The 16,063-nt window shown below is 33.5% G+C and overlaps 1 protein-coding gene and 1 pseudogene across 2 annotated transcripts; one reads left to right on the plus strand and one right to left on the minus strand.

Annotated features, from left to right (window-relative positions):
* LOC18605037 lies at window positions 4,592–5,408 on the minus strand (annotated as a pseudogene).
* LOC18605038 (kelch domain-containing protein 4) lies at window positions 6,804–16,063 on the plus strand. Of its 2 annotated transcripts, XM_018118597.1 has the most exons (20): window positions 6,804–7,125; window positions 7,328–7,414; window positions 7,528–7,596; window positions 7,702–7,834; window positions 7,929–7,975; window positions 8,073–8,159; window positions 8,351–8,412; window positions 9,036–9,078; window positions 9,178–9,258; window positions 10,555–10,671; window positions 11,400–11,505; window positions 12,855–12,918; window positions 13,249–13,291; window positions 13,521–13,784; window positions 13,866–14,027; window positions 14,416–14,550; window positions 14,844–14,996; window positions 15,196–15,282; window positions 15,597–15,665; window positions 15,782–16,063. In XM_018118597.1, the coding sequence occupies exons 1-20, from the start codon at window positions 6,994–6,996 to the stop codon at window positions 15,866–15,868; spliced, it is 2,028 nt and encodes a 675-aa protein (XP_017974086.1). In that variant the 5' UTR covers window positions 6,804–6,993; the 3' UTR covers window positions 15,869–16,063. The 2 variants fall into 2 exon arrangements, with proteins under 2 accessions (XP_017974086.1, XP_017974087.1); XM_018118598.1 differs by lacking the exon at window positions 15,782–16,063 and having other exon boundaries at window positions 6,994–7,125; window positions 15,168–15,282.

Here is a 16,063-nt window from a genome sequence, read left to right on the forward strand (position 1 = left end):
AATCATACTGTATATATCCAAAGGAATCTGTTAAATTAATTGCGTGGACCCTTAGGCCTAAAGCTGCTTTAATTGCAAAGCATATAGAAATTAAATACATCTATTATCCAATGTTAGATGACGATATTAAGCGATTCAAAGGCTATGCTTACATGCACAGCTCATATGCTTACAAATTTTCTTATGATCTAGCTAGTCGGCTAGTCCCCTAGAAATATAAGTATTAGTCAAGTACTATTATTCTTCGGAACACTTCAAGTTGATTAAAGAAAGTCATAGGCGCACATGCCTTTCAATTAGTTCAAAAACTTTCATTCTTCCTCGTTACTTGAAAGATTCCTCCATCTCCCTCCTCCCCAGTTTCAATTGGGAAAAGAAAAAAGATGAACATAAATTTCTTCACTCTCTCTTTTATCTGATCCAAGGACATTATCAGCGATTCATAATTAAAAACGAAAAGAAAGCATTAATTAATTGATGGAGTAGTCACGCATGCTGGGGCTCATAAGCTTTACCTGCAGCCTTCCTTTATGGTGATCACCTCTCCCCTTAGCCAATTAAATATGCCAAACTTTAAACAATTGCAAAAATTCTTCTGCTAATCCACTTCAAATAATATCATGAGAATTCTTTTTATAACGTTGCAGCCAAATTTTTATCTGTGGGTCACCCCAAAAATCTCTACAGATTACACAAAATTTTGGTGTTGCATGCGTGAGGGGTGATTTTTAGTTTTTTAGTGCCCTGTGGAGGCCTGAGAACTGCAGTGGGTTCTTCTTTTAAGGGACAAGGGAAGCTAAAAGTAAGCATATAAAAACAAAACAAACAACTGAAAATGGACAAAGGTTGGATTAGTTTTAGATTTTTGGCATTACATATAAGAAAAGGGTGTGAAAGAGCCTCAGTGGAAAAGGGTCGGAGAGAGTGGCAGTGCCAGCACTAGCAGGCTAAAGAGGTTGAAGAGAGGAAGAAGGGCTCTTCTTTTAAGGGTACCTTAATTAATCTCTCTCTCTCTCTCTCTCTATGGTTTTCCCGCCATCATTTCATCCTTATGTGATTGCTTTTTTTATTAAGGGTCAGGACCTTATAAGTTACCTTAAAATTTGGACCTTATAGTCAACCTTTTAATCAAAGGTTTTCCCCTTTTTCCTCTTTAAACTTAGAAATATCGTTGATGCAATTAGAATGCTTTTATCGTCTGTCCATCTTAAGTTAGATGCCTTCATTCAATCATACCTAACAATAGCATAACATAAATTAGAAAGAAAGTATAGTAAAAAGTGATAAATAATCAAATTACAAATCTGGAAGCTCCATGCTACAGTTGATGGGGCTGACCAGACATATCCTTTGATAGATGCCTTCGGTGATTGAACTTTGTTTTCCTCCCTTTTGGATTTGGATCTTACATACAGGTCTAAGACAGGAAAGATCATCTTATCTTTAGTTTTAGAAAGAAAAATCAGGATTCTAGGGCCATTGAGATTTCTTCTTTTTGTCCTAATTATTTGGTATCTAATTTGTTTATTTGGCCATTGTTTGTATCTTTCTTAATATATAATATTATATATATATATATATATATATATATATATATATATATATATAATATATATATATATATATAATATAAATAAAGAACAGTTCCACAAATTTGATCTTGAATCATGATGTAACCGTTCCACCTAGTGGGCAGCGAGCAGCCAGCTAACCCATTTGGTTGATTTCAAATGATCAATAAATTGTGTGGATGAAGGGGCCGGCAGCATGCATCCAAATCTTAAACCAGTGGTTGATTGTTTCCGGTGAGAAAACATCTACAACTTTTCAAGAAGACTAGCTAATTACGAACTCGGTGGTGTGAATTTTTTTTCCACGTAAAAAATAGTATTTCGTCTTATTATTAACAAAGTTAAGATATAATATTTAAAAAGTTTCTTATATTTAAAAAATTAAATAATTTTTATTATATTTATTAAATTTATATATTTTTATTTTACGTCAAATTGATATTTTTATAATTAATAGTTACAAAACGTCAGAAGTCATTTTATATTCAATTTCTATTAATATGACATTTACGTGAAAAGTGACAAATTTAATGTGATTATATTATCATATTATATCAATTTTAAAAAAATATTACTTAATTATATGTAATAGTGCTGTTAGAATTTTTTTGATTAATATGAAAATATATTTGAATCTCAGTTNATATAATATTTAAAAAAGTTTCTTATTTATTAAAAATTAAATAATTTTTTATTATTTTAATTAAATTTATATATTTTTTATTTTACGTCAAATTGATATTTTTATAATTAATAGTTACAAAACGTCAGAAGTCATTTTATATTCAATTTCTATTAATATGACATTTACGTGAAAAGTGACAAATTTAATGTGATTATATTATCATATTATATCAATTTTAAAAAAATATTACTTAATTATATGTAATAGTGCTGTTAGAATTTTTTTGATTAATATGAAAATATATTTGAATCTCAGTTACATGTAACGGGAAGTTTAGTTACTAATATAAGCATAAAATCTGGTTTTCCTTATCAAAAAACAAGAAAATCACGTCTGCTTATGAAGCACTTTAGTTAGCAACACGAAATGGAGCTCAAAACTGGGTATGAGATAGATAAAGGGATCGCCTTCTGAAACTCAAATGATTTTCTCGCTAATTTATTAAAGAGTACTTTTCATAAATGGGCCTGAAGTATAAGGCATTTTTAAGAATGATCATCTCTATAATTTTATCTGTTTTTAGCCAAAAAAAAAATTAAACAAAATTGTTCTTAATGAAACCGACCAATTTGCTAGGCTCCACACCTCAATCCGAAACCTATTAATGAATCAAGTATATTTAGATTTACGCCTCAAACTGACTCATATTTTTTGAGTTTTCCTCACCAAACTATTCATCTCTGGAGTATTCCCTACTAGAAAGAAAATCGTTTAAGCATTTTAAGCATTTTGGAGTAGTTTTTGATGCACGAAGAAAACCTGTGAGCGTTTTGAGTATTTTTAAACATTTTAGAGTGATTTTTTATATATGAAGAAAAACTTTCGAACATTTTGAGCATTCATATTTGTTAATTATGTTGTTAAATGGAATATGGTGTATCGTTTGAAGTTGTTGATCTTGTTAAATATAATTCATCAGTTTTGGTGATTTTTGAGAATTATGTGATTAGTTTTTAGACATTACGTGACTGATTTTGGATATTGCGTGACTGAATTTGAGCATTACATGACTGATTTTTGATAAGGCATTGCGTGACTAGTTTCTAATAAGGCATTGCGTGACTAGTTAATAGGCATTGTGTGACTGAATTTAGATATTGCGTGACTAGTTTTTGATAAGACATTACATGACTAGTTTCTGATAAGGCATTGCGTGACTAGTTTTTGATAAGGCATTGCATGACTAGTTTTTGATAAGGCATTGCATGACTAATTGATAGGCATTGCATGACTAGTTGATAGGCATTGCGTGACTTGTTAGTAAGGCATTGCGTGACTAGTTAGTAAGGCATTGCTTAAAAATCAATCACGCAATGTATAAAACTAATCACGTAATGCCTAAAACTAATCACGTAATGATTAAAAACTAGTCACATGGTGATTAAGTCACGCAATACCTAAAAACCAGTAAACTCAATTTTGGGGTTCTATGAATAAACCAATAACTCAAGAACCTAAAACACATATTTTTTTTTGCTAAGCCATGAAATTGTGCATTTCATAAAAGATATGTTACAAAACTCCATAACCCTCCAAAGCAAGAGAAAATATATCCCTATTGGGAGGTCTTGCTCACTCTCCTTATACAAAAACAAAATATACCCTGAACAATTTCAACTCAAAATCCCATAAAAAAAATCAAAATCTCTAGTAAACATGCTTAACAATCATCCCAATCCCAGACACAACAAAACCGTGAACCACCATAAAACCTATCAAACATGCTTTAGTTGTTCTTTCTTCCTGAGCAAAATCGCTGCCTGCAAAGAGCAAAATCGCTGCCTGCAAAGAGCAAAATCGCTGTTCATCGCCCTTAAGAACCCCAAGATCCACCATCCAAAAAAATAAAATAAAATAAGAAAGAGCTTGATGTCATAGCTACGAATTTGATGGCGAGATACACATATTTGAGTAGAGAGAGAAATTGAGATTTAATTTTGAAATTTTTATTTGGATTGCGGGAGAGAGAAAACTGAAACCATTTTAATTTGTCTGAAATTGTTTAAAGGGTATTATTGTTAAGTCATACAAAAAATAGTTAAAATTATAAAAAATAATATTTTTGAATCGAGTTTATAAGGAAAGTTATTTATTACAATTTCCTCTTTATTTAACTAGCACAACATAGTTGCTAGAGCTATTTTATTATTCACTACTCGTTAGACTAGACTCCATGATCCATTGAAGAATTCTTTATATACATAGAGAAGCCAACTTGGGTGGTAACTGGTTAATTACTGGAATAGTAAAAGGAACTAATAACAACTAATACCAGTATTTTTTACTAGGGCGGAGAGGACTAAAGCTATGAACGATTTGTAAGGTTTACAGCTACTTAATTCTTTTTCTTCTCAAAATAAGAGTGGTTTCGCTGCAAATTCAAGATAGCCCACATCAAGTGCCAGTAGCCAATCTCTGGCCAAAGTATGAACATGGTAGACAAATAACTGCAAGAGCTTTGCCACATGAGGAAATTGCTTAGGCGATTTTCCCCTCCCGTTCGGATTACAACGTCAGGATCTGGTGCAATGGCCATCTTATGTACATGTGCTTTTCAAGGTCCACTAACTTAATTTATAAGGTTGTGATCATCACCATGATGATGACTAATGATCATTTCTTGAATACGATCATTGCATTTTCCTTCACAAGATTCTTGAATGGCATGCAAGATCTCATTGGTGCAATTGTAGGCAATACAAATTGTGAGCACACCTTTAGAGAAATCAACAGCAGCTTCCATAGGTTTGTTGGCTGCCTCCCTAATACCAGCAGTCAAGAGTTGTAGGTTCCCTGCAAAACGATTCACAATGGAAGTTAAGAGTGCAATCTTCAGCATCATCAAATCCATAATTAGTCTTTAAACTTCTTTCGGCTTTCTTTTGAAATTGTCAATGCTAAGGGAGCAGGCAGTAACGTCTTTCACTCCAAGCTCATAGCAGTACATATATAAGCACAAACAATATTAGAGTCAAAATGCCAGCATCGTGGCCAGCCCCGCCTTCCAGCTTCCTCTTTTCAGCATATCTTCGGTTCCCATACATACTAAAAGCAATGTGATTCGGAATGGGACCAACTCTAAGAACACGAATGATAAATTTCTTAACTAAGCTGCGGTGTTCAGATAAAATAATATTGACCTCTGTATCCATATTGAGTGACGCTAAAATTGAAGTGCAAATCAGAAATATATATATTTCCTAGAAAGAGATGGAACCCTAAAATATTTGTTATATAATAGTTTCTAAAGTCGTCGTCCCATTTTGAAGCCGTTTTCAAGGATCGATGTGACCAGAGAATTAAGAGCACGCCTGAGTTGTGACAAACCTCTGAAACGGCTTGCTCAGGATATATAGTTCCTGTCGTGGCAATGACTTTAACGGCCAATTTCTCATTTGAAGATCCAATTTTTGTAGGTAAATTAATATTTTGATGCCTACATCCACAAAAAGCATGTGATTGCCTAGTTTTCCTATTCGTTTTTGGCTGGACAAAATGTGTATGTATTTTTCCTATTCTAAATTGTAAAATTATTGCACTCGCCTTCAGTCATTTAAATACCCGGAAATGGAAAATGGATTGGACAAGGAACCATGTATCTGGCTCCGCAACTCCATCATTCACTTGCAAAGCTAAAAGGGATAATACATGATTTACTCGTCTTTCTCTTTTTGGTAATTAGTATGACTTTGATCGTTGAATTTTTGTTAAATGTGTATTTTTTGTTTGTAAAAAAAAAAAATCATTTTGAAAATTTTGCCACCAGTAAACTAACTGTTAGTTTCAAAAAGGTTAAAATACAAACTTTTAATTAAATATATCACATGAAACTTTATCCTTTTATTACAATAATGAGTTCTTATGTGGACAAAAAAATTGTTAACACTAATTTTTTTCTATCATAGAATTGCCATGTGCTGCAAACAACATGGAATAAATATGGTGGGTACGGCACTTTCTAGGCATGTCAAAAATGTCTTTTTTTTTTTCCCTTTTATTTTTAATTCATGCCCAAAAAATGGTTTTTTTTTCTTTATTTTGACACATGTCAAAAATGCCACGTGGTAGTATTTATTCTATGTCATCCGTGTCACATGATTGTCCGATCCTAATTGGTGTAAAAAATTTAATGATTTTTTAATTTTTCACCAAATAAGAGTTCAATTGATTGTAATTAATTGATTAGGGACTTAATTAATTGTTATAAAAAGATATAGAGGTTTAATGATGGATTTTAATTAAGTGAAGGAATTTGTTTTGTATTTTAAGTTTTAACAAAAAAAAAAAGAAACAAGCATCCGTAAATTTTCTTTTACTTATTTACACAAAANCCGTAAATTTTCTTTTTACTTTATTTACAACAAAAAGTAATTTTCTTTTTTTTTTTTTATTAAACCAGAAGATTTTGTGGGCCTGACCCGATTAAAGATGGAAATAGCTCTTTTTTATATGCTTTAGGAGGCTTTCAGCTAAACCCAAGATTTCTGGCTTACTCAACGTTAGGCTCGGCCCGTTCATATTGTTAGTGGCATGGGGCCTGAGGACATGAAAGCGACGGTGTTTTAGGACTTTCTGTGTATCTGTGTTTCTGGTTTCTGTCGCTCTAAAACCCTCCTCTGTTTCTCTACTGTTGAACTTTGGAGTAGCAGGTAGCAGGTAGCAGGCAGCAGGCAGCAGGCTTTCGGTTGACTAACTTGCTGTTAAAGGAGGAGCAGAGTTAATCGAAAATCTTAAAAAATGGGGAAGAAAACGAAGAAGCCAGGAAAAGGCAAAGAGAAAACCGAGAGGAAAACAGCCAAAGCTGAGGAGAAGAGAGCTCGTAGAGAGTCCAAGAAACTCTCTCCCGAAGATGACATTGACGCCATTTTGGTAATCAAATCGTGGTTTCTTTGTGTTTCATTTCTGTATGTCCAAGCTTAGAATCGGCTTCGAGGAAATATAATTTAAGGATTTTCTTTTTTTTTTTCAAAGTTATTTCGGTTAATTCAAATGAAGCAATGAAGAAAAGCACACTTTTTGTTTAAAAAAAAGTTTGAATTAAAAGTTATTGATTGAACATGTATATTCACAGTTGAGTATACAAAAGGAGGAAGCAAAGAAGAAGGAAGTTCACATTGACGAAAACGTCCCTGCGCCATCTCCTCGATCCAACTGCACAGTAATGCCTTGTCTATAAATGCTTAGCCATTTTTATCAAGTCTTTTTTTTTAATGTTTATATTTTTTTTCCCTATGTGATTGATTTCTTGTTATTTTTGACTGAATTGTGTAGTTAAGCATTAATCCGCTGAAAGAGACAGAGTTGGTATTATATGGGGGTGAATTCTACAATGGTAGCAAGGTTAGATTTAGAAATGAACTGTTTTGACTATATGATTGATTTGGAGTTGATGAATTGTTGCCATTTTGGTCTTCTACCAACTGATGTCGACTTGGATTGGTGCAGACATTTGTTTATGGTGATCTTTACAGGTACGATGTGGAAAAGATGGAATGGAAGTTGGTATCGAGTCCTAACAGTCCACCTCCTCGTAGTGCTCATCAGGCAGTTGCTTGGAAGAATTATCTCTACATCTTTGGTAGACTGCAAAACTTTGCCTCAATGTGCATCTACAATCATGCTAACACTTTATTCCTCTGCATCACTTGCATTACTGTATTCTTTGTTGATAGGTGGTGAATTCACATCCCCAAATCAAGAGCGGTTCCATCATTACAAGGTGAAAGCTGCTTTAAACTGCTCTCTCCTTCTCCTTTCTCTTTTCTTTTGAGTGTAACTTTTCAAGTTTTTAGTGCTGTCTTTGAAAATTCTTTTAGGACTTTTGGATGTTGGATCTGAAAACAAATCAGTGGGAACAACTAAATTTGAAAGGATGCCCAAGTCCACGGTCTGGTCATCGAATGGTAAGTTTAGGTTTCTTATCTTTGATATTTGCATAGTTTTATTGATAAGAAATGAAATTATCATTTGGAATGTTTTTTTCTGTCTCTCTCTCTCTCAGGCATATTAATACCAGAGAGACCAAGTTACATTAATTTTCTTTAGGTTTTAATGCTACTTTTTATGTTATCTTTTTGTCTTGGTTTTGTTGCAGGTCCTCTACAAGCACAAGATTATTGTTTTTGGTGGCTTCTATGATACTCTAAGAGAAGTGAGGTATTAATGGGTTTTTTTCAGACACTGTTAAAGGTTTCCTAATGACTTATTTACAATTGAAAATTTTCAGAAACATTTAAATCAATTCCCTCTTCTCTATGTTGAACATTATTTAATTCTTATCAAGATGCGTGAGCACACTGTATAACTTGATGTATTTCCAATAGCTAACTCTTGAGATGTATGAGAACTACCTGTTAAGAATTTGGAAGATGAGTTAATTACCTCATGTCCTATAGTATCAATAAAATAAGATATAGAGATGCTTCAATGTAAGATTAACTCTCATCCAAGTAATAACCTTCCTCTTCTAACTTTTAGCGATATCTATTTTGCCACACTGTTAGGAACGTAATTCAAAATTTGTCATAATTTGACAGATTCTTGGAGGCAGAAGCTGACCATAGATTCAGGAACTTTATTTATGTATTTTTTTTCCCTTTTTTCCCTCTTTATCCATGTGGTCTTGAAATCTGATATATCAATGATGTCATTATTGGCATATCATGCTTTAACTTTATCTGTACTACTTTTACTTTTTTTTTTTTAGCAATGAACTCGTTACTCCTTGTTAGTCAAGGTTGACAATGGACTTTTCCCTCCCTAAATTTACTTGTTTACAGGTATCATAATGATTTGTACATCTTTGACCTAGATGAGTTCAAGGTGAATATTCCCCTCTCTTCTGTTGCTCTAGTTTATGATGTGTTAAATGTTAAGTTTCATTCAGTTGTTGAACTAAAAGTATGTGCTTTTGGATTGTAGTGGCAAGAAATAAAGCCTAAGCTTGGTTCCATGTGGCCTAGTGCTCGGAGTGGTTTCCAATTTTTCATGTATCAAGATCAGGTAAGTTGGCCAAAGAATTGCACCTGATTAGGCATCATGAAGCTATTAAAATGCTTAAAATCTAAGTTAGTAGTGAAAAATGTTGCTTGTTTTTGTTAATTTGCTATAGTTTGCCTAAACTGTATGGTGACATTTGGGCCATCTTGGTCACTTATATACTCAAATTTTGCTGGAGATTAGAGGGAATTTGTCATGTTGAAATCCTTTCTTGAATTTCTTCTATTCTGCTAAACCTTTCTGAATGAATTCTGATAATTATTTATGGCAATTGATAAACAATTCTTCCTTACACCAGTTCTATTTATCTATTTAAGTGGTCTTGGTATCTGGAACTCTTAAGTGGGTTAAAGACCATGCAGATTCGATTTGTGATTCCTTTGATTTAGAAGCACACATATTATATTTTGATAAAATATCAGAAAAGGGAAAGTTTCAAAGCTTTATGGATGCCAAAATAGCTAAGAATATAGTTGGTGCCTTTAATATGCATGAGAACCACCTTAAAGTTAAGCAAAAATATTTTCATCAATTTGACTAGTACTGTAATGCCAATTCAAAATCCTATAGAAGTTTTATAAGATACAAGTGTTGAGCATAAATGCTGAAGACTGTTACCAACTCACCTTTGCATTTGGAGTTATATTATACTGAATTTTATCAGTATGAGCAATAAAAACTAACAGGAGTTTATTTTGATGCAACTTTATCTAAATATTATATTACATCAGTTTTTCCTTCCGTACAAAATTCAAATATTTTAGCATTAATTAGATCAGAAATGCTAATGAGGCTTCTTCCTGAGGTAAGAGGAGCTGAGACCTTGGGAAATTCTAGGTTCAAATCACCTCCTGTTGTGTGTGTGTGTGTGAATATCATTTATAAATATAAAAGAATAGAATCATTAGACCTGCATGTAAAATGTGTCCAAGGTCCAATTCCTCTCTAACAGGTCATTTTCCCGCTTCTGTTAACGCCTCATTCTGTGAAGTGCTTAAAACAGGTTTCAACCAGTAATCTTCCTGGTCAGCAAAACTGGGATAAAACACTTGAAAAAGAATGGTGTTTGGTGAATGATTGTGAACTAAATTATTTAGTAGGCATTATTTAGTTTTTTGCTGTGCTTTCCCTTGATATTGCTTGCCACATTGATGCTGTCTTCTATTCTGATAGATGTCAGGTGTTGTCGGGTAGCCTAATAATGGATATTTACTCAGAATCCTTTTCACCAGTTGCAAATGAGAGCATTTTGTATAAAAGTGATATATATACTAATTCCATTTTTAATATAATTTGCAGATTTTCTTGTATGGTGGCTACTCCAAAGAAGTGTCTTCTGATAAGAACAGCTCTGAGAAAGGAATTGTTCATTCAGACGTGTGGTCTCTCGATCCTAGGACTTGGGAGTGGAACAAGGTTTGTAGGTCTTTCTTTTCTCCAATAAGTAGAAATAGATGGTAATGAGATGAAAGCATATTGTGACATGTAACTGCAATTCTACTTCAGGATAACTTCATATAATCTTTGACTAATGACTTGCAAATATTAAGAGTACCTTCTGTTTATCAGCTTGTGTGTATAAATTCAGAGGAACATCATCATGATTTGCTTATAAAACCATGTTTGTTAATTATATTATCCACTGTCTAAAGGAACCAGTTTAACTGATTTTATAAAAACTACTTCCTGCAATATCGTGGTATTTTAATATTACCATCTTTCTGCTTTAGGAAAATCAAATTAAGGAATAAACTTCTGAAGAATGTATGCTCAATTATTATGAGAAATTTCTTTCTTTAGTGCTTTCTGCTTGAATTAAATAATTATTTTATGCGGTAAGAACCTGGTATCCTTTGCCCTTGGAAAAGCTAACTGCTGCTTATAGGTCGATCATTGTTTACCATGCAATTTAAAGCCATAGTCTCCTGAAAGTGGAGAATTTTTTATAGCATGATTTTATAAATGCTTGATTTTAGATTCTTGTAATGTTTTAGCTGTGTGTATAGACTAAGTTTTGATATGGACAATTGTCAGTTATAACATTATTTTCTATTCAAGAGCTTTATTATTTTGGAAGTCCTTTCTAGAATTTCTTTTACACTCAGCATGTTTGTTTGTATATGATACAACTTCCTGTCTAATAGGTTAAGAAAAGTGGGATGCCTCCTGGTGCTCGTGCTGGGTTTTCCATGTGTGTTCATAAGAAGCGTGCTTTATTATTTGGGGGTGTAGTAGATATGGAAATGAAAGGTTAGTTATACCACCCCCCCCCCCCCCCCCCCCTCCCCCAAATCTCTATCATTCTTCTGTGCAAAATGTTCTCTCTTTTAGATGGATTTGGTGCCACCTTTGGCCAGGTTTTTGGTTTTAGCTTCTTCGTCTACTATTTACTCTGTTTAAATGTCTAAGACTCCACATATGTATAATGATATCAAAGAACTTGTCTGTGTGCAGATACAAGGAAATTGAATGAAATGTATAACTTATTCTGTTAGCGTTGAAATTTATTGAAAGCAGTAGCTCCTATTGGAATTCTAGGACTCAGGTGTTATCTCTTTTCATGATAAACTCACTAAAACTGTCTACATTTCTCAATTTGTGGACATCTCAAAAGAAACACATGCACACACACACACCAAAGGAGGCTTGAATTTGCCAATTTCAATCATGTGATCTCAAGCTAACCCGTTGTATTTATCATGTGGAAAGTTTGAAGTATTAAGCTGAGCTAAATTGTGAGAACGCTGTCAATGGTTATTATGGTTTCATCCTCTGTACTGAATTACTAAATTTCAAATATTTTAAGTGTGGAAATTTTTTTATTGCCACTATTATATTCAAAAATTGCCTAATCTTTGACCTGTGGATGTCTGTGAAGATGATACTAATGAACCAGGTTTTTTCAGAAATGAAAAAGTTTTAGGCTTCTCTTAGTTGGTGCTTTTGCCACTTGCTTTTTACTTCTGGAAGCAAAAAAGCAAAAAGCATGTTTGGACGCAAAAGCAATAAAATTTTTGAAAGATTATACATAAAATATACTATAACTTTTTTAGATGACAAAATGTGTGATTTTACTTTTAATAGACTAATTATGTTATAGCTGATGCTATACTTTAGTTATTTGTCCTCTTTAAATCAGTGATAATATATTACTTACTTTTTACCTTTTGCTGTTGTTCTATAGCAATTCTTCAAAAAGCAAAACGAAGCATTAGTGGTGTTTGGAAATAAATCTGTGTGGGAAATATTAGGTTAAGTTGCAAGGGGATGATAGAAGGAGAAAGTTTAGCCTTTTATGTTGTTTTCATAATAATCAATAATTCTATCATGTGAGCCTGTCAGGTGATGTTTTCAGTTCATGGTTAGAAGTGAGAATCGAGGACAAAAAAAGATTTGATTTTAGGTGTTAAGGGAGAAAGTATATCTGTTTGTCATTTATTTAATAATCTTGCCTTAAGCTGGAATTAAACAAACTATGTTGTTTGTTGATGTTAGCAGTGATATTCACTACTTCACCCATTGAACTAATGTAGTCTGTTAGGTGATGACTCTGAGTTAATTGTCCTCTTCTTTGTTTCTGACTAAATTTATCTTTGCAGACGATGTAATGATGAGCTTATTCTTGAATGAACTTTACGGCTTCCAACTAGATAACCACCGATGGTAAGCCTGGTCTTATGTTACTTAACTGTTCAATAGCTTAGAATTTTTTATTTTTTATTTTTTGAAAATTAGAATCTTTTAAATTCTTAAAAACTGTTATGGAATAAGGAGCTGGTCATTAGTTAAAAGCTCACAGTCTGCAGGCTCGGTAATTTATTTTTGAACAGAGCAGTAACTTTATATCTTTCAAGGAGTGATTGCAGTCCCCTTTTTCAGTTTTACCTCCTACCAATCTGTATTATATTCCTTTTAGTTCAAAGTTTGAAATGGGTGATAATTTGTTGGGTGATATTGCTTTGTCTCTAAATGAGAGTGTTGTTTTTATTTTAGGTATCCTTTGGAGCTACGGAAGGAAAAGTCAACCAAGGTTAAGGTATAGCCACTAAAAGGACCATTCGCATTGGATCTATCTACTGGTTACAAGTCTGTAGTAGTGTTGTGTTAGTTTGCTCTTCCCCCACCCCCTTCTCTCTCTTTCTCTCTCTCTCTTTCCAAATGGTACTACTTTCTTTCTTTGGATGATAATTCAATTATAATTATAATTCTCTTGTGATAGCTTTTATTTTAATAATGCACTATTACTTTTGATTCGTGTTTGGCAGTTAAAAAGGAATTCAGAACTAGAACCTGACGGCCCTGATTCTAATGATAAGATAAATATTGAGGCAGAGGCTAGTGGCGTAGATGATAGAGACCAGATTTCAGAGTATGATGAAGAAGCAGATGATGAGGAAAACAACATTAATGAAATGTCTCAGAATATGGTAGCAAACATGCAAATTGATGATGGTGGGTCAATAAAATCTGCTGCAAAGCCTCAACAATCTAAATCTAAATTAAATTTTCAAAGTTCTGTTTCACCAGAGGTTTGTCATGCTGCATAGAAATGATTGTTTCTTGGTTTTAGATGTGTCCAATTTATTGACATGTGAATCATCAAATTTCAGATTGTAAAGCCTTGTGGACGCATAAATTCCTGCATGGTTGTTGGTAAAGATACTTTATATGTATACGGGGGCATGATGGAGGTTAAAGATCAAGAAATTACACTTGATGATTTGTATTCACTTAATCTTAGTAAACTTGACGAATGGAAGTGCATTATACCGGTTTGTTGAATTTCCTTTTCTACTTTGAGTTCATTTATTCATTCCTTACCTGTTAAGACAGGATATGAATCATCATTAAAGTTATACATCCCAATATTGTCTTAACTTGCTTATCTACAGTGAATAGGATGAGATAGATCTTCTTAAGAATATGTAAGGATAAGTCATTTGGATAAATTTTCTCCTGTCCAAAACCCCTTCTCCGGTCACCTTCTAGATTATATATTAAAATCTGAATCTTTAAAGTATCCTTAATTTTTTTTTTAAATTTTATTACAAGTTCCATGCCTGATTAGGTAGTGAATGTAGTTTTACTATTAAGCATGCATGACTGCTTTATCATGGCTGTGCTTTACTTATTTTTTTCCTTATCCCCCTCAATTCCCAGGCTTCTGAAAGTGAATGGGTGGAAGCCTCAGAGGATGAAGATGAGGATGAAGACGAAGATGAAGATGATAGTGAAGAAATGGGTGAGCCTGGTAGCTATGGTGAGGAGACTGATGATGATGATGATGATGCAGAGGTGCCTCTTCTTTCTTTATTGTTTCAGTCAAAATACATATTTGTTTGTTAAATGCTGTTTCATCATCAGCAAGTAGATTATGTCGTAGATCTCTTCTGCCTTTGGAATTCCTAATTTCTTTTCTTCCTTCAGCTCTTCTTGTCTCTTTAAATGAAAATTTTGTGACATGAATATGTAGATATAAGTCTCAGAAAGAGATTTTGTAAATGTTTAATGGGAAGTTGATGCTTGTTTCTTTGAAATTTTAGAAAATATGAACTGGCCGGTTTATATGATTTCACTTGTCCATGCAGGCTAGCAATGATGGTGCAGGATCACTTCAAATGGGAGATGCTGTTGCTTTTGTAAGGGGTGAGGGAAAGAATCTAAGAAGGAAAGAGAAGCGAGCCAGGATAGAGCAGATCAGAGCTAACCTTGGCCTCTCAGATTCACAGAGAACACCAATGGTAGTCCCCTCATAAAATTTTCAAAATTTGAACCTATGTATGTTGGAAGATGATGTTTGAGTTTATGTTGCAAGTTTTGCATTGGTTAATCATAGCTCCTGTTTGCATGGTGAACCTATTACCTGCTTTAGGCTTCTATAAAGTTACTTCATGTCCTCTAATTGTGAACAGATTGGTTGTCATTTGTTTCCTTTTGCAGCCTGGAGAATTCTTGAGGGATTTCTACAGACGTACTAGTTTGTACTGGCAAATGGCTGCCCATGAACATACACAGCACACTGGCAAGGTCTGTTTTATTGAATTATTTATTACTATTTGTTTTAAATATACGTGGAAACAATGATTTATCAAGCAATTTAAGTATTATTTCTTCTTCTTTGTTGAAATTGGTTCTGTTTGATAGATGTGGTAGAGCTTGTTTTGCTCTAAGAAGACATTCTATCCCTATTTATCATGTTTTACATTCTCCCTTTCTATTGCTTGCAAATGCATGCATATGCACAAATATATATCAACGTTTTCATGCCCAGTAGCATGATGCATCTTTTGTGTTTCCATTTTGGGGTACAAAAAAACATGATGCGGTCTTCGACTTGACAGGAGCTCCGTAAGGATGGTTTTGATCTTGCTGAGGCTCGATACAGGGAACTTAAACCACTTCTTGATGAGGTAAAGGTCTCACTGTCTTTTCTAAATGTCTACATTGGACTACTGCCCAATTGCCAAGTAATCAAAACCTATTTCTCTACTTATGGGATCATTCTGTTTCTTTCTGTATGCTGCAGTTGGCCATATTAGAGGCAGAGCAGAAGGCTGAAGAGGCAGAAGGGCCAGAAACGAGTTCAAGAAAGAGAGGAAAGAGGAAAACTTAAGCATTTATTTGCCTTGCGCTTGCAGTACTTTTGGCATTGTTATAAGCCAAAAAACGTAAAATTTTGTTGGTTTACATTATGTTCTCCAAATTACAGTATAGTCGCACACACAAACAGAACAGCTGCTTTTAGAGCTGTACTTTTTTATGGTAAAATATATATTAACTATCAAAGAATTTTGGTGGGTATAAAATC

The sequence above is a fragment of the Theobroma cacao genome, chromosome 3 (genome assembly GCF_000208745.1).
Source record: "Theobroma cacao cultivar B97-61/B2 chromosome 3, Criollo_cocoa_genome_V2, whole genome shotgun sequence".
Lineage (NCBI taxonomy): Eukaryota > Viridiplantae > Streptophyta > Magnoliopsida > Malvales > Malvaceae > Theobroma > Theobroma cacao.

Coding starts and splice junctions, on each gene's coding strand:
- LOC18605038 (XM_018118597.1), top strand. CDS start 6,994: ATGGGGAAGAAAACGAAGAAGCCAGGAAAAGGCAAAGAGAAAACCGAG. Junction 8,160..8,350: donor CACGGTCTGGTCATCGAATG/GTAAGTTTAGGT, acceptor GTTTTGTTGCAG/GTCCTCTACAAGCACAAGAT. Junction 13,292..13,520: donor AAAAGTCAACCAAGGTTAAG/GTATAGCCACTA, acceptor CGTGTTTGGCAG/TTAAAAAGGAATTCAGAACT.